Source organism: Drosophila elegans, unplaced genomic scaffold (assembly GCF_018152505.1).
Source record: "Drosophila elegans isolate 14027-0461.03 unplaced genomic scaffold, ASM1815250v1 contig_208, whole genome shotgun sequence".
In the NCBI taxonomy this organism is placed as follows: domain Eukaryota; kingdom Metazoa; phylum Arthropoda; class Insecta; order Diptera; family Drosophilidae; genus Drosophila; species Drosophila elegans.
In genome coordinates, this window is record NW_024545578.1 from 7,214,098 (window position 1) to 7,241,950 (window position 27,853).

General features: G+C 41.0%; 13 protein-coding genes across 13 annotated transcripts; 7 read left to right on the plus strand and 6 right to left on the minus strand.

Annotated features, from left to right (window-relative positions):
- Nucleotides 1-982: 982 nt before the first annotated feature.
- On the minus strand, nucleotides 983-1,836 carry LOC108145690. Its single transcript, XM_017271248.1, has 2 exons — nucleotides 1,777-1,836; nucleotides 983-1,416 (listed from the first exon to the last, which is right to left on the minus strand). Exons 1-2 carry the CDS (start codon nucleotides 1,786-1,788, stop codon nucleotides 1,147-1,149), a joined length of 282 nt encoding a protein of 93 aa, XP_017126737.1. The 5' UTR covers nucleotides 1,789-1,836; the 3' UTR covers nucleotides 983-1,146.
- Nucleotides 1,837-3,056: 1,220 nt separating this feature from the next.
- Nucleotides 3,057-3,715, minus strand: LOC108145691 (vitelline membrane protein Vm26Ab). Its single transcript, XM_017271249.1, has 2 exons — nucleotides 3,634-3,715; nucleotides 3,057-3,562 (listed from the first exon to the last, which is right to left on the minus strand). The coding sequence occupies exons 1-2, from the start codon at nucleotides 3,643-3,645 to the stop codon at nucleotides 3,335-3,337; spliced, it is 240 nt and encodes a 79-aa protein (XP_017126738.1). The 5' UTR covers nucleotides 3,646-3,715; the 3' UTR covers nucleotides 3,057-3,334.
- Nucleotides 3,716-4,063: 348 nt separating this feature from the next.
- LOC108145781 (proline-rich receptor-like protein kinase PERK2) lies at nucleotides 4,064-4,610 on the plus strand. Its single transcript, XM_017271351.2, has 2 exons — nucleotides 4,064-4,124; nucleotides 4,207-4,610. The coding sequence occupies exons 1-2, from the start codon at nucleotides 4,110-4,112 to the stop codon at nucleotides 4,477-4,479; spliced, it is 288 nt and encodes a 95-aa protein (XP_017126840.1). The 5' UTR covers nucleotides 4,064-4,109; the 3' UTR covers nucleotides 4,480-4,610.
- A 619-nt stretch (nucleotides 4,611-5,229) lies between these two features.
- On the minus strand, nucleotides 5,230-5,815 carry LOC108145772 (vitelline membrane protein Vm26Ab). Its single transcript, XM_017271342.1, has 2 exons — nucleotides 5,711-5,815; nucleotides 5,230-5,646 (listed from the first exon to the last, which is right to left on the minus strand). The coding sequence occupies exons 1-2, from the start codon at nucleotides 5,720-5,722 to the stop codon at nucleotides 5,311-5,313; spliced, it is 348 nt and encodes a 115-aa protein (XP_017126831.1). The 5' UTR covers nucleotides 5,723-5,815; the 3' UTR covers nucleotides 5,230-5,310.
- A 1,386-nt stretch (nucleotides 5,816-7,201) lies between these two features.
- LOC108145715 (protein artichoke) lies at nucleotides 7,202-9,242 on the plus strand. The gene has a single exon (XM_017271276.2). It carries the CDS (start codon nucleotides 7,237-7,239, stop codon nucleotides 8,959-8,961), a length of 1,725 nt encoding a protein of 574 aa, XP_017126765.1. The 5' UTR covers nucleotides 7,202-7,236; the 3' UTR covers nucleotides 8,962-9,242.
- A 376-nt stretch (nucleotides 9,243-9,618) lies between these two features.
- On the minus strand, nucleotides 9,619-10,061 carry LOC108145770. Its single transcript, XM_017271339.1, has one exon. The coding sequence runs from the start codon at nucleotides 10,007-10,009 to the stop codon at nucleotides 9,716-9,718; it is 294 nt and encodes a 97-aa protein (XP_017126828.1). The 5' UTR covers nucleotides 10,010-10,061; the 3' UTR covers nucleotides 9,619-9,715.
- A 279-nt stretch (nucleotides 10,062-10,340) lies between these two features.
- LOC108145766 (vitelline membrane protein Vm26Ab) lies at nucleotides 10,341-10,747 on the plus strand. The gene has a single exon (XM_017271335.1). It carries the CDS (start codon nucleotides 10,387-10,389, stop codon nucleotides 10,663-10,665), a length of 279 nt encoding a protein of 92 aa, XP_017126824.1. The 5' UTR covers nucleotides 10,341-10,386; the 3' UTR covers nucleotides 10,666-10,747.
- Nucleotides 10,748-11,600: 853 nt separating this feature from the next.
- Nucleotides 11,601-12,509, minus strand: LOC108145632. Its single transcript, XM_017271168.1, has 2 exons — nucleotides 12,501-12,509; nucleotides 11,601-12,047 (listed from the first exon to the last, which is right to left on the minus strand). The coding sequence occupies exons 1-2, from the start codon at nucleotides 12,507-12,509 to the stop codon at nucleotides 11,601-11,603; spliced, it is 456 nt and encodes a 151-aa protein (XP_017126657.1).
- Nucleotides 12,510-12,612: 103 nt separating this feature from the next.
- LOC108145633 (homeobox protein caupolican) lies at nucleotides 12,613-13,103 on the minus strand. The gene is made up of 2 exons (XM_041708358.1): nucleotides 13,048-13,103; nucleotides 12,613-12,973 (listed from the first exon to the last, which is right to left on the minus strand). The coding sequence occupies exons 1-2, from the start codon at nucleotides 13,057-13,059 to the stop codon at nucleotides 12,746-12,748; spliced, it is 240 nt and encodes a 79-aa protein (XP_041564292.1). The 5' UTR covers nucleotides 13,060-13,103; the 3' UTR covers nucleotides 12,613-12,745.
- A 1,659-nt stretch (nucleotides 13,104-14,762) lies between these two features.
- LOC108145634 lies at nucleotides 14,763-15,071 on the plus strand. The gene has a single exon (XM_041708495.1). It carries the CDS (start codon nucleotides 14,763-14,765, stop codon nucleotides 15,069-15,071), a length of 309 nt encoding a protein of 102 aa, XP_041564429.1.
- A 1,999-nt stretch (nucleotides 15,072-17,070) lies between these two features.
- LOC108145810 lies at nucleotides 17,071-17,426 on the plus strand. Its single transcript, XM_017271400.2, has 2 exons — nucleotides 17,071-17,106; nucleotides 17,167-17,426. Exons 1-2 carry the CDS (start codon nucleotides 17,089-17,091, stop codon nucleotides 17,416-17,418), a joined length of 270 nt encoding a protein of 89 aa, XP_017126889.1. The 5' UTR covers nucleotides 17,071-17,088; the 3' UTR covers nucleotides 17,419-17,426.
- Nucleotides 17,427-19,247: 1,821 nt separating this feature from the next.
- On the plus strand, nucleotides 19,248-20,924 carry LOC108145759. The gene has a single exon (XM_017271326.1). It carries the CDS (start codon nucleotides 19,248-19,250, stop codon nucleotides 20,181-20,183), a length of 936 nt encoding a protein of 311 aa, XP_017126815.1. The 3' UTR covers nucleotides 20,184-20,924.
- A 3,145-nt stretch (nucleotides 20,925-24,069) lies between these two features.
- Nucleotides 24,070-26,966, plus strand: LOC108145736 (integrator complex subunit 6 homolog). The gene has a single exon (XM_017271298.2). The coding sequence runs from the start codon at nucleotides 24,396-24,398 to the stop codon at nucleotides 25,338-25,340; it is 945 nt and encodes a 314-aa protein (XP_017126787.1). The 5' UTR covers nucleotides 24,070-24,395; the 3' UTR covers nucleotides 25,341-26,966.
- Nucleotides 26,967-27,853: the final 887 nt, after the last annotated feature.

A 27,853-nucleotide genomic window follows, 5' to 3' on the forward strand; every position in this document is an offset into this window, starting at 1 on the left:
CAATATTCGCAGTGGCAGTGGCAGTGCCAACCAACTAGCCAACCAACGACCTCTGAGCTAGAACACACGCAACTAGCAGACTTGCCATCAAAATGATAAACAATGCCGCGAGTTAAACATATAAACTATGAAGGGCCAGAGTAGTAAAGGGGTACGAACTGCGTAAACACAGCTCAAGGATTACGCCGAGAAACGTGGCAAAATGTCGATGAACCGGAAAAAAGCACACAAGCAGGCATGAGTTGAAAACACCCTTTAAGGACTCTCTGTCACTCATGTGGAAACAATTTAAAAACAAGAAAGGAAGAAAGAACGCTAAAGTTGAGTTTCCCGAGTATAAGATACCCGTTACTCAGCCAAAAAGCTTCAAATTAAGGCTTGGCATTCATGCTACACAAAATTGCTCCCAAAACAAAAAAATTCATATAACAAAAATGGTACAAAAAATAAAATTTAAATGCAGATTTTTAGAGAATAAAGCCACAAAACTTTAAAGATATACCACTTCAGAATGGGATGTCTGTGTGAAAAGTTATAGAATTATAACTGCAGCTTTTTGGCCACTTTTCTGCAAAGTCACTTTTCAGAAATTTAGAAAGGGGTAAAATCAAAAAATTACTATTGCCGATTATTATGAACTAGTGAAAGTTAATTTATGCGCTCTTTATGGGAAATTACGATAAACTACTAGATGATTTTCATAATTAAAAATTTTGTATGCCTATTGTTTACCTTTGTAAATAAAATTCTTAGAAAATTGTTAGACTATTTTGTTAACAGTTATACAACTTGACAAAGTAAATTCCCGAACATATATAAGTATTTTAAGCTTTGCGGATAATCACTTTGAAGTATTTATAAAAATAGCTTTGTTTCTAGTTTCCAATGAATATTTCAGGCTGTACTTAATTTTTTCCATGAAGCACAATTCCCACTTCCCACAACAAAATTAATTTCAAACGGAAAGAATAAAACTCGTTCCTTTTCTCAGTAGTTCAGTGCGTGGGCCTGATGCATTGCGTTTTTATTTGTCTTTGCCTCGGAGCGTGTATCTCCATCAGTGTTTGTATCTGAGTCCGTGACAGTGACGACGACTGACAGACACGTGCGCCGTACTTGTGGGATCCCTTCAGCTTGCAGGACTTCTCACTTCTTCAGGATGGTGGCCACAGGGGCGGCAGCATAGACGGCTGGGAAGGCGGCACTGTGGGCCACATTGTGGGCACTGTAGCTGCTGGCGTAGGGGGCCACGTAGGGGGCGTAGGCAGAGGTGTAGGCGGCGGTGTAGGCGAGGGGGGCGGCGGCGGGCACAGAGCTGTAAGCCAGGGGCGTGGAGTAGGTCAGGGGGGCGTTGTAGGCCAACAAACCCGGACTGGCAGCAGCGGCGGCGAACAGAGCGCACAGGACGACGGCGAACTGCAGAAAATTTAAATTAAATTTAATAAATAAATAAATTAAAAAACAAATTTCTTAATAAAACAAACATAATTAAAAAAACTATTTTATAAATAATTTATGCAATTCAGCTTGATTTACAAATTTAAATGAATTTTAAGATGGAAGTTGGAACTCTTTCAATATGTTTTAAAAAAAATGTTTTTGCTATTTTCTTAATTTTGATTTAAATAAAATAAAATAAATTTAGATTTAAACACAAATTTAAATTATCTTTAATAACTTAATTTAATGAAGCGTTTGATTTTATTTTTGTTTTCGATCCTGATTTTCTAAAGCCAAAATCTCACTGATCCTTATACTTAATATAGTTCAACTTACGAATTTCATCATTTTGCTTATGTTGGTTGTGTTAACTTGGAAGTAAGACTACTGATTGATGTCTTTTGTCATGTTTGACTGGGTTTATATACTCAAATATCAATTTTATCCTTGGCAAAGCCCGGCTTAAAAAAAAACCCACAAAGTTTAAATCATTTCCATCACGTAGCAAGTGCAAATCAGGGCCAACAATTTGGTTGGTTTTACTAGCACACTTAAAATTTGCAGATTAGTGTTTGGTGTGCTTGCAGATAGTACGGATTTCTTGTGAATTTATTTTCAATAAATGTTTTTATTACGCCCCTACTACTTGAGCATTTCCGCGACTGGCGTCAGAGCAGCTGCCTGCTGCGGATTGAATTATCATAATTTAACACTCAGTGCGTTTTGTGGACTACAGACGTGCGTGCCATCCCAACCGTCTTGGCCATCTTCGGAGTGCGGCTCACTCTTAACGTTTCAATTGTCAGCCACTCGAAAGCGCCGCTTTGCATTCTAATCAGGGATGCAAATAAAAATAGAAGCGGCTTATCCAGTTTCGAAGGACGTCATCGTTTTGAACCTTTGGGTTAAGGTGGAGGACAACCAATCGTAAATCGTAAACAACGGATCAAGGGCTTGGGGAGTTCAATAAACCGGCAGACAAGTTGACCCTTCTAGTGTTTTCCAACGTAAACATAGCCATCACAGCTGCGAACGCAGTTTCCTTCATATTTTCTAGTTTAATATAACAAATTATAATTGTGACATTTTGAAACTAATGTTTTAGTTTTAGAACAGCTTAAAAATGAATAAAGGTAATGGTTAAATAATTTTAGTAGACAAATTTTATTTTAAAAATAAAGTCATTTTCTAAATTTTTACGTTTTTATTTTAAACTACTTAAAACTATATATTAAGGTACTCATTTATAACTTTCTTAAACTAAAAATAAGTTATCTGTCTACAACTTAAAATAATTTAAGTTTCCAAGTTTTATTTTGAAAAATAAATAATGATTCACCAAAATTGCGCAAATGTAAGCATATTATTGTTTTAAAATGTACAATGATGGACACGCATATATTTGTCTAAATTAGCCACCATGTTACGTAATACTTTTTAGTGGTAAAATGTTACTGGGTTAACATGTATTTGAGCCTACGAATTCTTAAAAAAGATTGTTTTGTTGAGGTCTTTATACATAAGCTAATTTAAACCTATGCTGCCTAAAAGTATGTGATTATACATGAAACACCACATAAAATTCAATATGTTATGAAAGAAGAACCCATAAATTCTTTACGTTTCACGCAAAATGCAGTATTTATTTCAACAATAATATTCCTTTTACAATGGTGTGTCCTGTTCCCATGACTTAACTTTCAGCAGTCAGCAGAGGTGGGAAAGATAGAAGTTCTGCCGAACTAATACCAGGGGAGATGTAGATAGAAATCACTGGGATGTAGTAGTAGGCGGTTAGATCTTGGCTAGTCGGGAAGTATCCTTGTTGTAATAGATGATTTTTTCAGGTCCAGTTTAGCAGTCAGGGTATTATTCGTCCTCAGTCCTTGCCTTTTTAACGGTAGTAGGCGGCATAGGGATAGGCGGAGTAGGCGGAGGCATAGGGATACGAGTAGGCGGAGTAGGCGGCGGCCACTGGAGCGGTGTAAGCGGCGGTGTAGGCAGCCGAGTAAGGGGCTGCGGCCACATAGGGCGAGGAGTAGGCGCTGTAGGCCAGAGGAGCAGCGATCACCGCCGGCTTGGCAGCCACACAGGCCACGATGGCGAACAGGCACAGAGCGAACTATAAATATAAAAAAACGATTATAATTATTCCATTGATCTTTGCTTATCCAGTTATCCTTTGCTCCTTACGTATTTGAACATGTTGATTGGTTTGTTTAGTTGCGAACGGTTGGTTCTCAAGTACTAGACTGATATCTCCTAGACACCAGGCCCTCGGGTATATATAGCAGAATCGGTCGTGAAAATTCCAAGCCTAACAAAACAATGAAGGTGATGCCAAGAGCCATTGGTATGCACAAACCATTCTCAGTTCGGTTCCAAGTACATTTCACAGCCAACCAAGGAGAATCTTGAGCATTATGGCTTTGCACTTTTGGTTTCGTTTGGTATTTTTAAAAGCGTGACGAAAAGCGAAAATTAAATCGAATGTGTGGGCGTGTTTTGCATGCTAAACATGGCTGGATATTGATCCATCGATCGGCAAAGTCTTGAAATGACCTACAAAAAGTGCCGGGTTCGGTTCAGAAGTTTATAAAGCTGGGTTCTGTGGCTCGCAACATGTTTATTTCGTTTTTAGAACGTTGAGCAATCAGATCTTATCAGCCATGTATAGGAAATTAGTAAGTCTCAAGCGCTTCTCTGCGGATAAGTCGATGCAGTTGCTCAAAGATGATGAGGCCTCGCCATCGGTGGCCATTTCAGGTGGCGCTTCTATTCCTCCTCCTCTTGATTCACTTGGCAGCTGCGGGTCAGATTCAGGATGCTGCCGAGGAGATCGATGTGCCGCCTGCCCATCGAGCTGCACCACCGCCTCAGGCAGCTGGAGCTGCTGCACCACCACAGCCTCAGCCACTGGGACCACCACCACCTGTGGGCTCTGCACCGCCGCTGAACTATCCTTTGTTCTACCCAGCTGCGTGGCTGCCATTCGGACGCTTCAGCGCCTCCATTCCCGTCCAGATAGTGGCTGTTTAGGGGCTCGTCCTTCCACTCCTCACAAAGTGGTCAAAGGACACTGTTGTCCTTCCTGTTGAATTGTTTTACCTGTTACTGTTACCCACTTTGTTATTGGCTACCTTCAATGAAATATATTTTTAGACACATGATGCATAATTATCTACTCATGGTTGACGCAACTTTCAGTTGGCAAATTTTAAATGGCAAACACGTGACTCTCCTACGACAAATGCTCTGCATCAATTAGGAGGAATCTATCACTTTTTCTATTTGCGTTTGGTCAACGGCTCATGACGCAACCCATGTGGCATTTATTGGGTTGATTTCCGCATTTTCAGTGGGCAGACTCGGGCTTAACTTAAGACTTTAAGAGCTTGAAAGTGCAGCCACATATAGGTTTTAAATACTGGTCTCGGAAACTTTATATATATTTTAGTTCTGGGACAAAGTTGGTTCAATATTCTATTCCCTTCCTAAAAAATAATTACCAGTAAGTTTGAAGTAAAAAAAAAAACGTATTTATTATTTATTAAGCTATTGATTATTCGCTGTAAACAAAAGCTAAAAAAGGATTGGGCCATATTTACGAATATTTGCGGCCATTATTTTAATTTAAAAAGTAAATACATTAAATGCTCTTTAAAAAATCCATAACTTTTAAAATGTCTGTTTTTATAATCCATATGAATCCAAGAAGCCGCTGAAGACTAATAGAACTTTCAAAATTTGAGAACCACCATACCCTTCCCAGGAAAAATGTTTTTAAGATTTAGTTTTTTTGCTTTTTATTTCCATTTGGGTCTATTGTTAGTCCATTTCGAATCTGTTTTGAGTCCTTGCTAATCTTTCTTACAAAACAGTGGTGTAGCCGGCGGAGTATGGGTAGGCGGCATAGGGATAAGCCGAGTAGGCAGCGGCAACTGGAGCGGTATAAGCGGCAGCAACTGGAGCGGTATAAGCGCCAGCAACAGGAGCGGTATAGGCAGCGGCAACTGGAGCGGTATAAGCGGCAGCAACAACTGGAGCAGCGGCAATTCCATTGAAGTTGCGGGCCACATACTGCGAACTGGTTGCAGTGACGACTCCCGCAGGAGCAGCTGCAACCACTGGAGCGGCGGCCAAGACGGCGGGCTTGGGCTCAGCCACGGAGGAGGCCACCAGGGCGCACAGGACAACGAGGGCAGTCTGCAACACAAAAGTAACCAGTTAAGAGCCAATCAATTATAAGAAATACAAAATAAACACCTACCAGCTTGAACATATTGGCTTAGTTTGATTTGAGCTAGCAAATTGGACTATGACTTGATTCGCTTGGACAGGCAACTTTTATAGCCCCCGGGAACTGGAACTCCAAGGGGATGCTTGAATTTCTGGGCACACACGGTAATCGGGCGAATGATTCTATATACCGCCTGCATGGGAATGCAGAGCGGCCTTTGAGTGGCTCAATTTGCCGTTTGGCTACGTGCCCACCGCCGGGGAGGTCGATCCAAATCCGAGTCCAAATCGGAATTCGAACCCATACCCATCCATTATTTCGGGCACGTCCGCATTGTGGGCCCATAAACGTTGTCGCCGCGAAGGTAACAACCAGTAGCCCGATGTGATTGATGCCACCAGACAAAGCTAATTGCCGATGAGTAACCTCTTGTGCCAAGAGTTGGCCGGTAATCAATGATGCGATGCGATGCGATGCGATGTCCCGCTCTAATCCGATTGCGAGTGGAGTGTTACAGGGTTACGTTCCACGCACCCCGAATGCAATCGACTTTATGCAATCGAGACCCAGAAACCCACGCCCAGATCCTCCGCCACTGTTGCCAAAATCGAATCTGCCTTACTGATGCAACGGCTCAATCCCGCCCACTGCCCAAAAAAGGCAGTTACGCGCTCGGGGAGGTCATTAAACCAACTGGTCAGATAGAGATGCAATTGCGAGGGATTCGTCGAAAGCTATCAGTGCGACTATAGTTAGCAGACAGCTTTTAATAAGAGTCAAGCTCAACTTACCAGCCACTCGGAATCGAAGCATGGTCATATATCTCTGGTGGATAAAACGAAACCAGACAGATAGAAGGGCTAAAAAGGGCACTGTTATGTGCCGAGGATGAGCAAACACATACCCTTTACACAATCAAATCAATCTGTAATGTGGCAATCGGAGATCTATAAGTTTAGCTTCCGTTACTCAAAGGCTTATTAGTGTTAACCTGAATCTACTACGTATTTACATTAATTTTGCGGCTAAAAAACAAATCCAAATATTCACAAAAAATATATTATAGATATCCACCATATATATAAGTAGTATCCAACAAATTTATAAGATTTGCAATAGTTTCCTATTTAAGCATTCGATATTTTCAGATAAATCCGAGTTTTGACTTATAATAGTAATTGAGTTTTGCTCGTTTGTCCTGTTTTGTAAATTAGGTAATATCAGATCGGTCTGTTATTTTTTTAATTTTAAGATAATGATGTTGTTACACATTAACTGAAACGTAAAGTTTGCTCATTGTCTTAATATTAAAAAAATAACATACCGCGATGATATTACCCATTATAAGAGTATAAACAAAACAAAGTGCAGACCGACAATTTTTATCACTATACGGCGCTGGACTACTGAAAGCTGACAATCTTGAAGGGAGCCAGATAAAGTCGAATATATGCACACATTTAAATACATAATTGATTGGAGGCTGGAGTGCAGTCGGCGAAATTGCATTCAGGCAGTTTGCAATATTAATTGAAGGAGAGCGGTTCGTTAAGAAGATGAATAAAACGCGCAGGATCCTCGTCGTGATCCTTATCCTTATTCTAACGATATCGGATAGTAGGGCCAATGGTGGAGATATACCCTTAGGATGCGACGAATACGATTCCATGGGATTTATGGACGTGAACGAGGCTTTTTGCACAGTCACCGGATTCACGGTCACTCATAGTCAGAATATCGTGATCAAAAATATACCCCCCGGCAATATGGTCAAGTTCATGAAGTTCTACGAATCGACGCTGTTATATATGCCCTTCCATCTGTTCGAAACGTTTCCGTATCTGAAGACCCTGGACGTCTCGAATACGAATATTTTGGAGCTCACCAGGAATGCCTTCAGTGCGGCCAGCAATCTGACCTATTTGAATCTGGCCTACAACAATCTGACCTCCATTCAGACCTCTGTTTTCATTGGAGCCAATGTCCTGATGCGTTTGGATCTGTCCTACAACCAAATTTCTACGCTGAGCGTGAATGCTTTCTGTGGCCTGCATGCCATAAGTCAGATTTTTCTCACCGGCAATCTGTTGAAGGAGCTGGACAGCGACATTTTCAAGGATAATATGTACTTGGAGAAAGTATCCTTCGAGGGAAATCTACTGACCAGCATTCAACCGGAGATTTTCCGCAATATGCGGCGCATCAAGGAGGTGAATTTGTGCAACAACCAACTGGTTTCCATCCATCCGGATACTTTTGCCGATGCTGCTAGCTTGGAGAATCTAGTGTTGTCATACAATGAGTTGAAAAGTTTCCAGTTGACGGAGAAAAATATAGTGCATCAGCTGCACTTGGATAATAACAATCTGACGAGTTTGACCATTAATGCAACGCGATTTGTTCGCGCCAGTCACAATCAGATTTCGGAGCTTTATCTTTACCAGAGCTTGCATATCGAAACGTTGGATTTGAGTGCCAACAGATTGACCAGCATATCCAACATCACAAATATCACTTACTTGCTATATCTGGATGTGTCGTATAATCCCATTGGTCCACTCAATATCAGCACATTTTCGCAGCTAAAGAGACTTAGGGGATTGAATCTGCGAGGAACTGGCATTCGAGAGCTCAAGTTTGGAATGTTTTCGAAGCAAAAGTACTTGGAGGAACTGGATCTATCGTTCAACAACTTGACCAGCCTCAATCTGGATATGTTTGTGCCGTATTTGACTAATCTGAAAAAGTTCCTGATTGACGGCAATGGAATGACTGAGCTGCGAGGAAATCGTACCTTTTCGGACGCCTTTCCCCAGCTTCAGAAATTGGGAGTTTCGAGGAACCGCTTCAATTGCTCCTATCTGCACCACCTGCTCATTTCGCCCTCGCTGGCAGAATCGGTGGTGCTGAATATCGAACCGGACAGCAATCTGGAGGAGACTCCACACATCCGAGATGTATCCTGCATCAGTCAATCCCAACTGACGTTAAATGCCTCCTTCAGCGCCAAGGAGTCCTTTCTGGAGACCCAGAGCCAGATGTTGACGAGGCAGCTGGATATACTCGGATCGCATTCGAAGAATCTGGAACTTCATCTGGCATTTATGCAGGTGTTCGCCTACATAGTGGGCGGTCTGGTACTGGTGGGCGTGGTGGCGCTTGTAGCGCTCAGGTATCTGAAAAATGGTCGATCTGGTCGATTCGATCGCAGCAGCATTGTCTTTCACTCTAATGCCACCATGGAAGCTAACCTTACCCTGGGCAGTGCTGATATATCGTAATCACCCGAAACCTCAAATATAATGCTTCCTAAATCGGTATATAATAAGCAAAGCTGTTTAAATCCCAAATATATGTGAAATTAATCCTAGCCGCATTATTTGCCAAATAAATGATAAAACTGATTAAAAACTTGAAACAAGTAAATAATAAATATATCTAAAACTAAATTTCGTGATTAAAAAATTGTACATTTAAATAAGAAACATAAGACGTAACATGTATGTATAATTAAGTTCTTGCTGCCCATGATCTTTAAATAAACATATTTTTCTTAGTTAAACACTGCAATGCAAAATGCGGAAAAGAAATTGATAAGAAATCAGTTAGGGAAGAGGAGAAATACTTGCATATTTTTTGTAAAGCGACGTTGCACCAGAGATCAGACTTCCTGTATGCCTCCGAGTTCTGATAACTAAGGGCCTTGAAAAAACAAGTGACAGATCAGTAAAATATAAACAACTATAAGGCTTTTTTGAATTTTCCTATGTCTACCAACGTTTTTAGTATCGTTTTAATTGCAGTTTACAACTTCTTTTTAATGATAATAAATCAAATAAGTAAATTTGATCCATTAATTTGGCAGTCAAACATAGCTTAAAACTTATAAAATTTTTTTTAAGCTTTCCTGAAATAAAATGTTATTGCAAAAGAAACAATTTTTTTCAATTTGTATAATATCTTTATTCCCTTATTTTTTTCTTTATGTCGGTTCCTGTTGTCCTTTCGTTTCCAGTTAAGCCTTAATCATTCTTTTTACTTCTTTAGCAGCAGGGGAGCGGTGTAGGGAGCAGCCACATAGGGAGATGCAACATAGGGAGATGCAACATATGGAGACGCCACATAAGGAGAAGCCACATAGGGAGAGGCCACATAGGGCGATGCCACGTAGGGAGCCGCGAAGTTTCCATGGTATTCCCGGCTGTAGACAGCAGCCGCCGGAGCAGCAGCCACCAGAGGAGCGGAGTAGGCCAGAGGAGCCACGATTCCGGGCTTTCCAGCCACACAGGCAATCAGAGCGAAGAGGGCGACGGCGAAGAACTTGAACATCTTGGTGGATTGACTTGTTTTGATTTGCTGGCAAACGAAACTGATGACAACTGCTGGATGAACAGCCCTTTTTATACCCGAACCACCACCCACAATTAGCCTTGGCACTTTAGCCTAGCAGTTATATTTCTTGGCCCATCATTTAATTAGCCAAAGTACTCGTTGTCGTACCTAAATGCGTTCGCTTAAGCCAACAGCGCGTATTACGTGACCGGCCTAAGCAACATACATAGTTTAGTTTTTCGGCCAGAGACCTTGCAAGGTCGCCGCCAGGCATTCGGTTGTGGGGCTATAAAAGCCACGACTCTGGACTGTTTCAGACATCAGTTGCATTTGTTCAATCCGACAAGTAAAACCAAATAAACAATCCTACCAAGATGTTCAAGTTCGTCGCTGTCGCAATCTTCGCTCTGTTTGCCTGTGTGGCCGCCAAGCCCGGAATCGTGGCTCCTCTGGCCTACTCCGCCCCCTACGTGGCCTCTCCGTACGTGGCGTCTCCTTATGTGGCGTCTCCCTATGTGGCCTCCCCGTACTCCGCCGCCTATGCCGCCCCCTACACCGCCGCCTACACCGCCTCCTACGCCGCTCCCTACGCCGCCGCCTACACATCTCCGTACGCCGCCGCCTACACCGCTCCCCTCCTCCTGAAGAAGTAGATTTCGGGACAAATCGTCGACGTCGGAGCAAAATAGATGGACACTTGCAATGAAATTTGAATAAACTCGCAAACAAACGAAATCATTTGTCTTTAAATCTGTAAAAAACAAAGGGATTTTGTTCGGGGGAAGAAGTGGGAGCTGCAAAAACGTCATCAACAGACATTTTTACACAAATTTATTTCTTGAAAAGAAATGCGATTAAACTTATGTAAAAACTGCTTTAAATAATTTTTTTAGCTTACGATAATAAGTGAATAATATTTAAAACAATTGTTTTATTAATTTGATATTTAACCAATAGCAAATAGCATGTTGGTGATACAATAATTTAATTTTACTATTGATTGGCATTATTTTTATTTTTTTAAATCATTATCAAAAATATATACCAAAGCAACATTTTTTCAGTGCATTAGTGTAATTATTTTATTATTAATTGGTCATTAACATAACTAACATTTTCGGTAGAACATACCAAAATTGTTAAAGCCTTATTACTTTTGAAATGTCAATATTAAATGGCTAAAGTAATTGTATTTGTTAATAATATAATATTTTTTAGATAATCGTGACCAATATTCGACCACAATAGCCAGCTAATTAAACACAATTAGTATGAATATAGCCGGCAAACTAATAATATGGAAGTATAATTATCCGTGGCCCGTACACATGTTGCCAGGCGTGCAGCCATTTCCAAACCGGATACAACACACAACGTTTAGACAGTGCAACGTGCGGCGTTTAAAATTAGATACCGTGGCGTATACGTAATCAGCGACAAATCACAAACAGAACCAGAACCCGTTTCGAACAATTGGGTTTGCATTTATTTTGTATTATATAAATTGCAGTTTAATTTTAATTGTAATGTCATGCTGCCAGCCCAGAAGTATGTTAACATTTTCGTATTGATTTGGCCATTCGGTGTGTTAACCCTTAGACCATGCATTGTAGTTCACAAGACTGCGACTCTTAGTGAAACCGATTCTATTGAACACCTGCAAGTTGGCTGACCAGCCCAAGGTGAATGAAATGTTTCCAGAGGGGTCAAGAACCACCTTGTATTTCACGGGCTTCTGTTTCTGGTGATTGTTTTTGACATTGCTCTGCAGTTGGTTGAACGCACTGTACAGTGAAGTCGGCGGATGCTGCACAAACTGTTGAACGCCGATAATGAATTTGTGGACTTCACCGAAAAAGTCGTGGGGTGTGTATACTTTGGCGGGATCTTCCATTAAAGCAATGGCTTCAATTGGTTCCTGGAATAGAGTTTCCTCGTTCAATTCCAAACTTCGAGCTACTTGAGTTGGTAGCAGGATATACATTGGTTGACACCATACCACATTCAATGAAAGTAACCAAATGGCAATATACTGCTAAAATCAACAAACAAATAGGGCATGGATTACAAGAAAATATACAAGGGCATTGCCAAAATATATTAATTAATTTATTTTTATAACAAGCTTAAAGAGACCCTTTCAAGTTTTTTACACCCAATTCTTAATAAATTAAACATTCTGGTTTTCTTGCTGAAAAATTATAATATAATATTAAGGACCGACTATTCTTATTAAAGACCGACTATTTTTAAGTGCACAGCAAAAAAAACTGAAAGTTTATTTATTCACTGCTAAATAATATAGCCCCTATACTTTTTGGTTTTATTTTTATACAGAGCCTTTGGCTTGAACCACATAACTTTTTTTTTATACTTTTGTGGTACTAATTCAATACCCATCTTATTGAGAAATTTCTTATACCCAATGGTTTATAATTCATTTACCAACACTTAGTTTGTACGATAATTTTTTGTTGGGTGTACTTACGGCAAACATTTCTCGAGTAAATCTGAACGATAACTAAGGCAAAGTAAGACAACAACAGAGGCTTAAATAGCCCTCACGATATCCCTCCCCAAAAGAAACAAATTATGACACATAAATTTCAAACCAATTTCAGAACTTTATTCGAGGCATGTCCGTCAAAGAAGTGGCTAAACTCCAGGGAATAGCTGCGGGCGACAGTTGCTCTGTCGGCTGCTTGAGGATGCCCATTTGTGAGGCGAGTTCTCCTAGATCCAGCCATGACCATGGCCATGACCATGGGCATAACCGTATCCATGACCATGCCCATAGCCACCGTAGCTGATGGGGTGCACAACGCTGTGCGAGGTGGTCCAGATGGGCTGGATCACTCGCACCGAGGGCAGACTGTGGTACGAGCTGGTCAGGATGGGCGACGAGTGCAGCAAACCGGGAGCGGCACAGCTCAAAGCCAGGCAAAAGGCGAGGAAAACGAACTGAAAGAGGGGGTGTCGGTAAAAAGTTGGTCACTTAATTAACTCCTTTCAGCCCGAGGCCAGAAAATCCTTACCAGCTTGAACATTTTGAAAGGGTTTTGATTACTGCAAAACTTCTTGAACTCGTTGAGGAGCTGCCAAAAGATGGTTTGATGGCTGCTTGAACGCGCTGCGGCCTTATATAACGCGGCCCAGAAGGCAAGAAGCCACAGCAATTGCTCGACCTTGGTCCGATACACAAAACCCTAAAAGTCTCTTTGAAATCCAAGCGAACGCGAAGTGCTCACATTTCCCAGCTCAGTTGAGTGACTGTGCACTTGCCCACCCACTGAAACACTGCACCACAAATGCGATTGTGAGATGGCCAAATACGCACCGCAGAACCCAAAAAATAAAAAAAAATACCGGCTTGAACTACGCAATATATCCGGTGAAAAACAAATCAACAACCCACAAAAATACAAAATAGCAAAAACATTTACTAGAATTATACATAATACGAACAATAAACAATAAACTCATTTAATTGATTTCGGCGTGGGAGTTTGTTTTCATTGCTGCCAAGACAAAGGGAAACTTTTTCTATTTTTCCACCCTGACCTTGAGAGCCTCCTCGCAGAAGGCGGGAAAACTCCGGAAGTGCGTCTCAATTCCGGACGCACTTAATTGTTTATTTTCGGTCCCAGAGCAAATCAAAGGAAGTAAACAAACGGCAAAGAGCTGCGAACATTTGCGACTTAGCGAAGACCAACAAATAGAAAATACACTTCGAGGAAAGCCATTAAGAGGTGGAAGCTCAACAGGTTGGCCACTCTGTTAGATTGTATGTATTCAACTATTTAATTCATACTTATAAAGAAATTCTTGCCTTTGGTAAAGGTATTTCGTGTTTAATCAGTTCTTCTTTAATTTACTATAAATCAACTACAATCCTCAAATCAATTTTAGTTGTTAGTTATTGAGGGAAATTCAATTTAAGTTTAAATGAAAATGTTAAAAATTTCTTTTAGTCGTTTAGGGGTTTTAATTGACTTATAATAAAGCAATCAAAAAACTTGTAATCATCTTACCTAAAACTCTTACTTACTCATACACATATTGTAATTGTATACTTAATCAATGAAAAAGTTCAATCTATAAATGATTTAATGTATCTTAGTTTTCTTTTTTACTTATAATAAAGGAAGTAAAAGCCCATACAAATTTTTAACTTCAAGTAGTTATGGTTAAATGAATTCTAGTTTTAGTGAAAAGGTTTGATTTAATTAATTCAAGATTTAAATTTTTATTTAATATAAGCTTAAGAGTATCAATTAGAAAAATAAGTTTATAACTAGACTATTAAGATTTTCTAACATCAGGTCTATAATAAATTAAAAATTTATTTTTGAAACCAATATATCAAAATCGTAAATGTATTTTTTTTTGATTTTTTGAGTGCGATGAACGCTTTGGTGCGAAATAAGTGAAGGCGGCTGGGTGCTCCTTTGCAAGAACCCAAGCGGCATTGCTGGATTCAACGCCTTGTCAGTGGACTCACGACCATCCGATTCGCATCTGGGTTCTGAGTGGCAGGGAACGAGTTCCGCTGGCAATTGCAATTGCAACTGGCCCATTCAAAAGGAGTTAAGGGCTTCTTTCATTTGCCGCCTTCTGGGCAAATGCCTTTGACCTTGGCCACCGGCCAAAGTGAAGGTCTGACTGGCAGTGGGCAGCTATAAAAGCTGGGAACGGCGAGGAATGGGTATTCAGTTGGATAGGTGATCTCCAAGGAACTGCAACAAAAGAAATGAAGCTGGTGAGATCGGTAACCAATTGTGATCTAACTATTTGTAATGACTATTTCGTTAACCAGCTAATCTTCGCCTGTTTGCTTGGCCTGGCCTTGGGTCACGAGGTGTACTACTACACCCCAACTTATGGGTATTATCCTGGCACCTTTGCCAGGACCTCTTCCGTCCTGCCCTTGGCCTATTCCCGATTGATTGCCCCGGCAGCCGCCGAATCGCATCTGTATCACAGCGTGGAGACCCCCAACTCGTTCCAGCAGCAATATCGCAGCGAATACAAGCCCCTGACCTATGAGTATTTCTACTAGATGGTGGAGAGCATCAAACCTTCGTAGGTGATAATCACGCCGATTGTAACCACGTGAAATTTGAATAAAGTTCGACCACTCCTCATCGAAGGGGTTCACCACTGGATAAACGCCATTGTTTTGAGCTGTCTGTGAAAACAACTTCCCTACATCCCAACTTCCCTCAAAAACCAAGTGACCTGGCTCACCCGTTGTCTGTTGAACTCGGCCTCCTATTGTTCAGTTATAATGCCCCGACCATGGCTGGCTATATCGAATGGCCCCGTCCTTGCCCTCAGTTATTCACCTATGCTCCGGGAGGCTTGTCTAAATTTACACAGATTTACACGTCGTCGTACGTCACCGGAGCAAAAAGAAGCCGTAGCAGCGTAGCATCCAACGCATAGTGCAATGTGACCGAGGAGTAAACTGTGTGGAAAGTAACGCCTTACAGGTTGCTGCCGCAATTCTTGCACTTTGCTGCTTGCTTTACGGATTTTCAAATGAACTTGAGAACGTGACTTTAGGCTGTCACATGGCCGTCACCAATGGAACATACGCAAATGCATGGGACGGAAACCAAATCCTAATCGAATCGCCCACATTAATTAACATTTGATTGCTCGGCGGCAACTGATACTCTGTAGGCATTTTTCGTGGGCTTATAATGAACACTTAAGCAGCTTTGACGATATTTCTATGTTCTTGGAAGTTGGGCTTGATATGCTTTGTCGCACACTATAAATAAACAATTATTTAATTTCATTTGCATAACACAATTTGACCAGTAAAGGTAGTTGAATCATAAAGGAAATAGATATAATACCATTTGATAATATCGCTTTATTTTACGGAAATGTTTTGAAATACTCTATATTTTGGTTTTGCCTTTAAAAATAACAGAATGGCTAAAAAAAAAGATTTATTTATGTGTTTTTAAAGCATTTCCAATAAGTGTATTTTTATTAAAAAAATGATAAAATATGCCAAAAATATGATGCATTGCTCAACAAAGCGATAAAGCACCACATATAAGAATTAAATAAAAAGCAAATTAAAGTTAATTATAAACGTATATAAGAAAAACTTATAATTTTTAAGAAACTTAAACAAGGAAAAACATTTTAACTTATTTTAACTAGCAAAATAAAAGAAAAAAGATTTTAATAATCGTTATTTTGTACACTCGCTTAAAATATGTATTTTTTCCGAGTGGCTATAAAGGCATATAAAGCATTATCTTCAAATAATTGCAGCGTATTTCACTGGCGATCCATAGAAATGATTGATGATTACGAGACCAGACTTAGCTCGTGTTCATTATGCAAAGCTAATTAGAAGTTGCTCTTGTGGTCAACTGAAACCTCTGATTGGTTGGAAGGGAAGGTGGCCAGAATATCTGTTTACTGGAGCCCATCATCTGCCTGGAGTGGCAGACAGGAAAACCTGTTACTGCAGAAAGAGCTGGAGGTATATTATCAGCATCTGCATCGGCATCTGCAAGTTCAAGGTTTTACAATGTCCAATTAATGGCTAAAGAAATCGCAGTCGACCAGGCAGGCAAATCTATGTGAACAACAAACTTACATTGCACAGGAAAAGTAAAAACACTGCAAGAATAGCTTTTAAAGGCTTAACCTTTTCTTAAATTTAATATTAATATACATTTTAAACTAAATTTAATTTAATTTAATTAATATCCCGTCGCAGCAAGTTTATACTTATATTTCTTGCGAAAATCTTTTTGCTGCAACAATACCCAATATTTAGTTTTGACTAGAGTTTCAGTAACTCTTAGTACTTTACATTTTTTTTCGTCATGCTGCTGGTAAAATAATGAACAGAATTTAGAACGGGCTGCAGGGAGTGGACCCCCATCAAGTTGTTTACCCAATGTGAAAACAGGCTTTGGGCTGTGGGCTCCGTTCTGCGGACTCAAGGCCCCCAACCTGGGGGATATAAAAGGTCTTTGGGAATGCAGAGCGGAGCTCAAAGTAAAAACGACACTGGACGACGTAGTTGGCAGGCTGTAGACAAAATGCGCAATTATCTTTGGGTAGGCGACCAATTTTATTGCACAGAACTCCCATCCTAAATTCCGCTCCTCCCGTTGCAGCTAGCAGTACTTCTAGTGGTGGCCACCACCTGCGCCAAGGCCAAACCGGTGGTCTCCTTCGGTGTCAGCTATCATCAGCCGTACCTGGGACCGCAGCCGGGACCCTACTACTACGGCGGAGGACCCTATCCGGGCGGAGGCTACTACCACAACGGGCCCGGGCCCTACGGATACCCCTACCCGTATGCGAACCGCTATGGCGCCCTCGATGTCGGCATCGGCGCCCTGTCGCTATCCTCGTTTCTGCTCTGATTGCGAGTAAAAGCCAAAAGCCACAGCAAATAGATGAGAAAATCCTGCAATACAAAAGACTTTTCACTATTTTCCTCGGCACGCACTGTTAAGCCTTATATTTCCGTTCCGTTGAGGTTGATACATGCAAATATAGTGGGAGATGGCCTTCTGGTTGAGTAGAGTAGAGTACGTGACATATCCCCAGGAGACCTGGTGACCCAGTGCTTGAAATTCTGGATGTTCGATTTCCTGTCACAAAAACCCTTTGATTGGTGTGCACAGAAAGCTTAATATATGTTAGTACCCAGGATGCAACAAAGTGGTAGTGGTTGTAATATGGTTTCAGCCAAAGTATTTTAAGCTACGACCTTTTCGATCTGCTGATTATGATAATCTCTCGGCGGTGTCTTCTTTATTTATAGCTGTTGTGTCTTCAGGGGGCTCTGCATAACCGAAATGCGTTTGCAAAACGTGCAAAATCACCTTGAGCATCGATGAGTTTCAACCTGTTGGCTTGAGCACATAATTGCAGCAACTAGCAGGGATTAAGGGAGCACTTCTGGCCATCATCTCATCCCTTCTCATTTTTGGCGACTCGTGACTCTGGACACATGTGGATATGTTTGAGACCCGACACTAGTCTTTTCCTGTCTTCAGTTAAATAATAAAATGTGCGCCTAACTCGTTCGTGTGGAGGTGTGAAAGGGTTCTACACTGAACGAAAACTGGAACATTTTTGAAAATGTTATGTCTTGATAGTTGATGCTAAACAGGCAAAGGGTGAACCCTAAATTTGTACTGTTATTAAATAAAATCTGTAGGTCATTTTATTTATAATGTTGAGACTGCATCAAAACCTTTATAACCTTTTTGTTAAATATACAAAAAATATTTGTATTATTTTAAAAACAAGAAGGATTTTATGCTTTTATTATTTTGTTTTTGGTAAAGCAGTGTGTTATGGCTCTAACGTACATCTTAAATAACAAACGATATGTTCATCAGTTAGGATTGATTATTATTATTAAAGAATTTTAAAGTTAGTAATGTTCTATTAGCGAAAGTATGTCATATATTTATTATAAATAAAGGAATAAGCAAGCAAAATGCAATATATTTGGCTGGATTAACAAGTGAGTAAATTCTAGTTAAAGAAGCCAATGCTCTGACGGCTTTGGCTAAGTTCTGCAGCCCGTTTTGCAAGCATCTACCCAAGTTAACTACAGTTTTCTGGTAGTGTTCATCAGGAACACCGTCGCACGGGTGAATGACGTGCACGGATCACGTTCCCAATCACGCACAACAATGCTAAAAACTCAAAAGTGCAACCAGCGACGCCCAAAGTGTTGTTAGCTGGCTTTGTTGGCCCGGCCCAAAGGGAAAGCATCAGCAGTCACGTTGAGTGGAAAAGTCCGTAGAAAGCAACAGGTTTTCCCGTCCTCAGCCGAGCAGGAAGGAATCCTTCTTCGTGGCAGCGCAGTGTGTCCTTCTCGACGGCACACGGGACACTGTTCATCCGACACCGCTGTGTGTGTCAGTATGGCAGGCCGAGCAGCAGCCGAACTTGGCGAACCGAGCCGAAGTCCTTTAGAAATGTCCTCGTGGGGCGAAGGTTAGGATGCGAAGCAGCCACGACATTGAGCTGCTGTATAAAAGCGGGTGCCAAACGCCTGCCACTGGTAGTCTTTATCGAGACTTCAGCGGTTCGCGTTCAATTGAAAGCTTAACCAACTAAACAAAACTGATAGCCAGAACTCGCAATTCACAAAAAAAAGAGAACTGAAAGATACTGTGCCAGTGCCACAAAGTGAAGTTAATAAATCCGAAAAATTATAGAAACATTCGCTATGGATACTCTGTCACCCAACAATGGCTCCAAGTCGAGCTCCAGCGGCAGCTCGGCGGCCAGTTCCTCCATGGATCTGGGCAAGCAGCAGCAGAAGGAGAAGCTGCATCGTCATCCCAGAAATGGGCCCAAGAAACTGTCGCGCTCCCGGAGTTTGCTGCAGCTGCTCAGCAGGCATTTGGGCCGTCATTTTCACCATCAGAACCAGCAGAACGAGACGGTGTACAGCAGCCAGGACGATATCAGGAGCAGCTCCACGGACTCGTTCAGTTTGAGCTACGAGCGTGGCAGCCACGAGTGTCCCATCAATGGCTCCTCGCTGGACCTGGAACACACTTCCCGGACCTCAAGCGGCTCCGCTTGCTCCAGATACTCGCCTGGACTGGATTACTACGATCAGCAGGGCCACATTTATGTGGAGGCCGTCTACAGACCCGGTAGCGCCATGGAGCAACTACATCCGCAGCTGCACTTCGAGGAGGACACCAGCGAGGAGGGCAGCAGCAACGAGGCGGAGGACGAAGTGGAGCTGGGCAACGACGAGAACGAGAACAGCAAACCCCGATCCGCATCCGCCGCATCAGCCAAATCGCCGGGACTGCATCTCAGCCGGATTTCCATCTCCTCCTCGGTGAGCCGCATGCTGCAGCACTTCTCCAGTCCCACGGCAAACGCCTCGATGCGTTCCCTGTCCTGCAGCAGCACTCCCCTGCGGCAGCCCAAGAAATCCCTGTCTCCGAACAACTCCAACAGCAGCAGCAGCAGCAGTCACTCCTCCAAGTCATCCGGTGGCCCGGCGGCCAAGAAGGACAAGAAGCAGCAGAGCATCCTGCGGCCGCCAGTGCAGTACGTCTACATGAAGGGCATGTCGGGGCTCTATTCCCGAGTGCCCAGCTATGCGGTCTGCTATCCCTACACCCTGCAGCATATGTACTAGATGCATGGGAAACCAAATACCTGATTTGGTTTGAGTAAGGGAATAACACGGGAGAGCTGCAAGCTGGTTGGGGGTCTTGAACAATATACTTAGGAATTTCTAGTGATGTACGAGTAGTGCCTGAAAAACCGAGATTCGAGTGGAGACAACGGAAATATGGGGGTTTACCATATAAATGAGCAGCGAACATATTTTATAAATGTGTCCAAGCTGAGTTCGCCAACAGTCTGCGAACTGGGCCCAATAAGTGTACCTAAAGCCAAGCCCCGAAAATCAAAAACCTATCAATGTGCTACGATATACACCCTAGATGATCTAATTGTCTTCGGCTAATTTAGGGACTTTCAGTTTACAAACGAAAAATAATTAGATTAGCTTAAAGTAAAACCAAAAGTTATTTAGAAGCCCTCACATATCTTTCGAAAGTAACTCTTTAAAATACAATTTTGGAGGCCCTAAGTTGAACCGTAAAAATATACTTTAAAATAAAAACGATTTTTGCACTTTTGAACTAGTTTAATATATTCTTTGCACTGATTTCAATGACTATTCAAACCAAAACAGAATTTGACGAATTTATACAAAGAAAAAGAGAAAAACTAAATTCTTTAAGAACACACTAATAGAGGAACATTTTACAATAATTCACGCTCCAATAAATCGAAGTTTTTTTAAGAACAAAACCAATTATTCTAAATAAAGAAATATCATGATGAAATGTAAATGGTATAGTAGATGATAATGAAAACCTAGCGAAAATGTTTAGAGCCTATATATTTTTAGATCCTAACTGAACAGAGATAATCTACCACTTAAGTCTAGTTGTCAATAAAATAAAATATACATGACTATAAAAAAGAACAAACTGATTTTAATTGCATTCAAGGTGAAGGGACAACAAAGGGAATGAACCGAATTTCACTGGCCAAGGAGATTCGATTCGTAACGGTTTAGCGAAAGCTTAAGGACACCGTTAACGTAGGCAAAAGCTCCTGCCGCAAGAGAGAGGGAAAACGAGAGAGCCTGCCAGAGAGAGCCCATCCTGCACGTGGCCTCCTTTTGTTTGGGTGACAGTCTGCGGCACACTGTTCCCTGGGAACAGAGGCGCTTTGGTGCTGCCGATGATGTAGGCAAAGTCCTCAAAATCAAGTCGCCGAAGGACTCGACCTTACAGTTTTGACATACTGGCGCATATCCGTGTGACGTTAATCGACACCGTTGCACTTGGCGGGCGTGACAAACGAAAACGTTTAAAATTTTGATGACACCTCAATTATTAAGGTTCTTCAAACCGAGGACGCCGGAGGTCCCATGCCCAAGCAATCATTTCGAGGTCATTGTATCGTTGAACCCATTTTCATAATAGCAAACCCATAATAAACAAGCCCCAAGCTCAAAGGGTAGCTTGTCCTTGGCACAGTTTGTCCTAAAAAATCAAATTAAAATGCATGATTTATCTGCAAACAAACAAAAGCCTTTAACCCAAAATTTCTGTAAACAAAGGAAGACAAATTTGTCTGTCATCCGAATAGTTTTATGGCGCAGTAAGAAAATGAATTTCATATGTATGGTTTCCGATTATTGGGAAGTAAATTGCGTTTTAATAAATACATATGTAACAGGAATACGAAAGGGATATGATTGGGAATTTTGCTTCTGGTAATTCCGATGAAAAGCGTCAGATACAAAGATGACATGCACACGTTCTAGGAATCCTACAAAATGAGAGTTTAGCGATAACAATAAACTTATTGAAAAGCCAATGGAATTAAATTCTAAAGCATTTATAAAATATGCTCTGCATACGTGCTGTATATTCACAAAATTGTATTTTAAATTTACAAACTACAATTCATCCAAACAAAATGAAATACTCATTAACAATTCACTTAAAATTAAGTTATTAGATTTTATTTTGCTTGGCTTACAAAAATTGAAAACAAATAGTAAAATTAATTTGAAAGTGAATTTTATTTATTAATACGTTTATATTTTTGTATTTATTTCTAAATGTATTTCAAACGTATTTATAAATGTTAAATCTAAAGATGAAGCTTAAAAAATATTGTCATTGAAAATAGTATAACAAATATTTATTATTCCAAGAAACCTTGCATATTTTCAGATAAACAATAATCCCTTTTTAAGCTAAATATTCGTTTGACTCTTCTTAACAATTCACCGAACACTTAACCAGAATAATTATAAACGTTCAAAGTCTATTTGAAATTCCGGATCAATCGCCGACAGGACAACAGTTAAGCTCATTCATTAATCTGTTGACAAACTTGATTAAGTCGAAATGAGTTAATACGCCGCCAAATGGATGCGACAAGCGCTTAACAAGTCTGCGACAATGGACCCCCAACACCCAACTCATCACATCCCAAATTGAATTCCGAGTTGTGTCATTTTGGCCAAAACAAAATCACTGGCCGCTCTGACGTCAGTCGGTGTCAACAATTGCGCCTCTAATTAGATGTTCATGGTTTTTCAAGGGGGAGTGGGGAAATCCAAACGCTGTCGACACCTCCTGATTCCTAGCTTTTAATACGCCCCATCTTTCGAAGCTTCATACCCTCCCACTTTATCCCCTCAAAGTCAAAACAAAGGACTTCATTAAGACGTCGCCGTCTTGCCTGCCTTAAAATGCGTTCACACAAAATTGGCATTCGGCTTTATTTATAGCGCATTAAAATCAATTTTGGGCGCAATTAAATAAAAAGCAACAACAAAAAGGGACCAAACAGCCCAAATCTATTTTCGGCCCTCAACTTAAGTGAGGTGAAATTTTGCTAAAATATTGCTTTTGGGCCAAGCCTCTTGGTTTCTTAAGGCACCCTGCTTATAGCTCTTGAGAACTGTCAGTGCCAAGTATATTTTTAGGCAAATCAAGCACAGGCCTCTCAAAAATAAGCACCATCAAGCCCCTCAGTGCTATTTTCGACAATAGCAAATTAAATCAACCATGAAAGTCAAACGGAACAAAGTGAAACGAAAACGTCTGGCTGATTAATAATTGATGGCTCTGTGGGGAGAGAAAGAAAAACAATTAAAGGAGTAAAATTCTTTTCGGAATATCAGATGGCTTACACTGCGTTTAGTGGGTTAACTGGTATTTAGATCCTTCATTTTAATCTTTAACTTTTTGAATACCTTAGAATAAATAGATTATTAAAAATAAATAATTATTGGAAGAAACTTAAGTTTGAATCGCCGTCAGTGTCCTGTATCCTTAAATGACTAACGCAGCTGAGTATATAGAGTAGGCCATTATAATTATAGTTTTTAGAAATAGCAATTCACCTAAATGCCACAAGTTCGATATTGCTGGTAAGTTAGTTTTTGAAATAATCTCCTGCATACAGATGTATTGCTCAAAAGTTAAATTGTTTTTATGATGTACCTAATATGAACATTTTTACTAACATATTTATTTTTTTCATATTTTAATTACGTTTGGTTAAGTCCAAAAATTCTCGAATGCAGTATACCCCCGATAAAACACCGTGTGTATGACCACCTCGAAGTTTCTAAAACTCAATCCCCGAGTGCGTGCATTGACACCACCTGGCGGCCAGCGGCACAAGCTACCGTGGGAGAATGCAAACAAGAAACAAAAAACAAAACAAACCAACGGCGGTAAATAAAATTCGCTTCCCGTTTTATTATTAGGCAACAATGCAGGAACAAAGGATGCGGAAAGGAGCAGGGGTGGCGGAAGGGCAGGGGGGGGGCTTCTGCACAGGCACCCGCTCTCTCTCTCCCTCATTCACTCTCTCTAAGCACTCTCTTACGCTCTCTCTGATGGAAACTTTGCAGAGTGCCGGGCGAGGCTATAAAAGCCAGCGGCCTCCGATTTGCCGACTCACAAGCGGCAGGACAACGTGCCCAGTCGGTTCTCTCTCACTCTCGCTGGATAAAGGAAAGGTAAACACAGTGGACAAAGACACCGGTTGGAATAACAAAGGAAGCGGAGAGTATTTGACCGGAAGCGGAAGTGCAGCCTTTTGCAGTGTCCTCACAAACAAAGAGATTACTCATACGCACCAGTGAAATTACGCATACGCATGGTGGGCAGCAAAGGAAACTCTTATTAAGGAAATTCCGCATACGCACGGGTGCCAGTTGCCTGGTAATAAGGAAATTACTCATACGCCCAAGTGGCCTTTGATGAGGTGGGTGGTTGCCTAAAAAAAACAAAGAACAGAGATGGGCACTCCTCATGTCTGCTTCGCCGATGAGCAGCAGCACCTGCCACACAAGACCGCCAGCAATGGCAGCCTGAACAACAACAACAATACGAGTAGCAGCGTCAGCGGCAGCGGCAGCCAGTCGAAACTGGAGGTGGTGGGCCACAACAACACACCCTCGCCGGGCGGCAGCCTCAGCGTTTCGCCCACACCGCGCTACGAACGCAATCTGGGCTTCTTTCGGCAACTGAGCCGCCGCTTCGGCCTGAGGTCGCAGGATGACCTAGTTCAGTCGGATGACGCAGCCAGCGTTGCAACAGCCAGAGGAGCCGGGGTCACGACGACGCTCCAAGAGGAGGACGCGCACAGTTCATCGACCGACTCGTGTTCCTCGGGGCGTGGCCTTAGCGCCGCTCACCAGTCGCGACTCGAGCTGATGTCCATGTCGTGTGCCTCCAGCGAGACGAGCAGCACGCTGGACATCGAGGAGCAGCAGGAGCAACTGCAGCAGCAGGCACAACAGCCACTGCAATCGAAGAAGAAGCCGATTAGCCGGGCCAGTTTCTCGCGTCTGCACCGGCGCTCCACCTCCTCGTTGCGTCGCGCCTTCGAGAGCCTTTCGCTGACCTCGCGTTCGCTATCCTGCAGCGGTCCCTCCCCCCCGCCACCGCCGCCGCCACCTCCATCTGCACTGCCCCTCAAGTCGGCTCTCAAATCCGCCTCAAATGTGGAGCTGCACAAGCAGCAGCATTTGCAGCAGCAACAACAACATCATCACCACCACCCAGCGGGCAGGTCATCATCATCATCGACCTGCAGTTCGACATCCAAAAGCAAGGTGAAGCCGCCGCCGCAAAGGATCCTGCGGCAGCCCGTCTCCTACACATATCTCAAAGGAATGTCCGGTCTGCCGACGCAGCGAGTGCCGCGCAGCTCCGTCTGCTGTCAGTATGCCAGGCGCTAAGGATCTCCAACTAAGGCATAAATAAACAAAGATATCCGGCAAAAGTAAGCTCAGTATCAGGATGCACTTAATCAGCTAATTAGGCAATCAATTTTTTTACCCAGTTATCTTATTTTTGAAATCCATTAACATTATTTTGAATTATATTTTTTTAGGGTAAGGTAAATTTTGGTTTTCTCCATTATCACCAATAAATTTTTATAATTTATTGATCAACCTAAATACGTTTATGTTATTAAATAGTATTTATTTATTAAACATCAACCACAAAGTTAGTTCCCTCATTTATATTTCATTTATCCCAAAAGTGGCCAACTAAAACCAACTTTCAACTTAATTCAAATTTTAGTTTTAAGCAACAAAAACCTCAAATTTAATAGTTTCCTAAGGTTTTTAATTTTATTTAGATTACATTCGAATACAACCTATACCAAGATATTATAATTGTAAGAACCCTAAAATCCTTACGATAAGTTAAGAAAAACTTTAAGGAATGGCAATTAATTCTCATTGCAGAGGCCTAAGAAATTAAATACCCCTTGAATACATCATCTTCCACTTAACTTCACTAAACCAGCTCCCTGAAATTCATTTCAAAATCTGTGATACAACAATCGTAACCCTTACCCTTATCCTCCCATTAATTATTTCCTTTCCAAGTCCATCATATCCAAAAGTCTTCAACAAAACATCGGCAGAATTGGGAAATATCTAACAAACTTACATGATAAAGTTTTATAAAAATTTGAATAACTTTTGCACTTAATATATAAATTAAATCGTAGATGCGTAGAGTTTGTCAGATATAGAGCCTATATACATACATTTATCACCGCTTTGATGTTAGATCAAGATCATTACACGCATACCAAAGACTGTAAACGCAAAACAAAATTGAGAAGAAATTAAGAAGTTTGATTGAATTAATTGGAAAAGTCACCATAGATTTCCTTTTTGTATAAATTCTTATACAATTCGTGCCTTTATCAAAAAGTCAAAGCAAAAGAAGATTCACATAATAAACATTTGTTCCAAGAGAAATCACTTAAAAAGTATATGATAAGTTAAAATAAATTTCCTTTTTAAATGTTAAATGGGATCAAAATTTGTCAGGCATTTATCTATGTTTCGCAATCCTAAGAGAATCAGCCAAAAAATGTCCTAAAAAACCTAAATTATTTATTTTAAGACTCTTTATTCTAATAAAACTAATTTGCCAAAAAGAATTAACACATTCCAAAATATAATAAACCAGCACTCCAGTAAGTAGAGTTCAGTAGATGATATATATAGCAAGTCTAACAAAGCCGCGAAACTGACTTAAAAGTATTCAACATATACATTACTTTAGCCGTTATAGACATTTACAGTTTATAGAGAACAATATTAAGTAAAATGCAAACCAAGGCCTAACTATATATACTATATATATGAATGCAAACGCATGGAATCGCAAGCCAAAGCAATAAAAGTTGAAGGATTATACAGAACAATATCAGCATTAATATACAAATATATATACAGCAGCATCTACTTATTAATAACTATTTACCTAAGCAGCAGCAAAAGCAGCAAAGAATTGTAATCATCTGAAAGGCCCATAGCCACAAAGCAAAGAGAGTTCAATAAAAGTGAAATAATTTACACCAAAACTGAAGTGTTTCTATAAAAGCTTGGGATTCAAATGGGTCCATCTTTCATTTCATAATATAACAATTTCCATATTAACTTTAGCATTTAACCATCATAATTATGGTTCCTATATCAACCAAACTTACGCCCTCATATACTGCTTTCGTTATCTTCATCTTCTGGTGACACCAATCGAAAAGTTTTTCCATAAAAAAGTTGTCCAAAAATAGCTACAAATCAATGATGATGATGATTATGTGGAAACTGCAATTAGGAGAGTCTGGCATGGAAAGGCAAATCCCCAACGCACGGGTGAACCTCCTATAATGGCCCTAGCATCGAACCCATCCTCAACCCGTCGCCATCGAATAATGTTTGTGTTGTGTCCAAGGAAAGTAGGTCAACGATTGAATTGCCATCAAGATTTCTCTGTTGCTCCGTTGCTCCGTTGGTCCGTTGCCACTCGTATTCGGTTGTCAAGACGTTGTATATCTTGACGGGGGATTCATACTGAATTTATAATGAGTCTAAGGACGTCTGACGACGTTTGATTAATACGCTTCCAACTGAATTGGTAGACAATAAATATCGAATAACGGGGGCTGAAACCGCAGCACAGTGACAGTTTGATTTGACATCGGATGGGATCGGGAATGGGTTTGTGTTTTGCATTGATTGATTTGTGGCTGAGCGACAGATTTCAAATTAATAGCGGATTCCCGCTGGGAAATTGAAACCCTGCAATCATCATAAAAATCCATTTGTTTTGGCGAATCAAATTAACGAAATTAGCAGGAATATTAAGCTGGAAGTGGTGGCAACCGCTGGGAGATTGGCATTGTTTTTCCCCCATGCCGATTTAATGGCCCATCGAAGTTTCT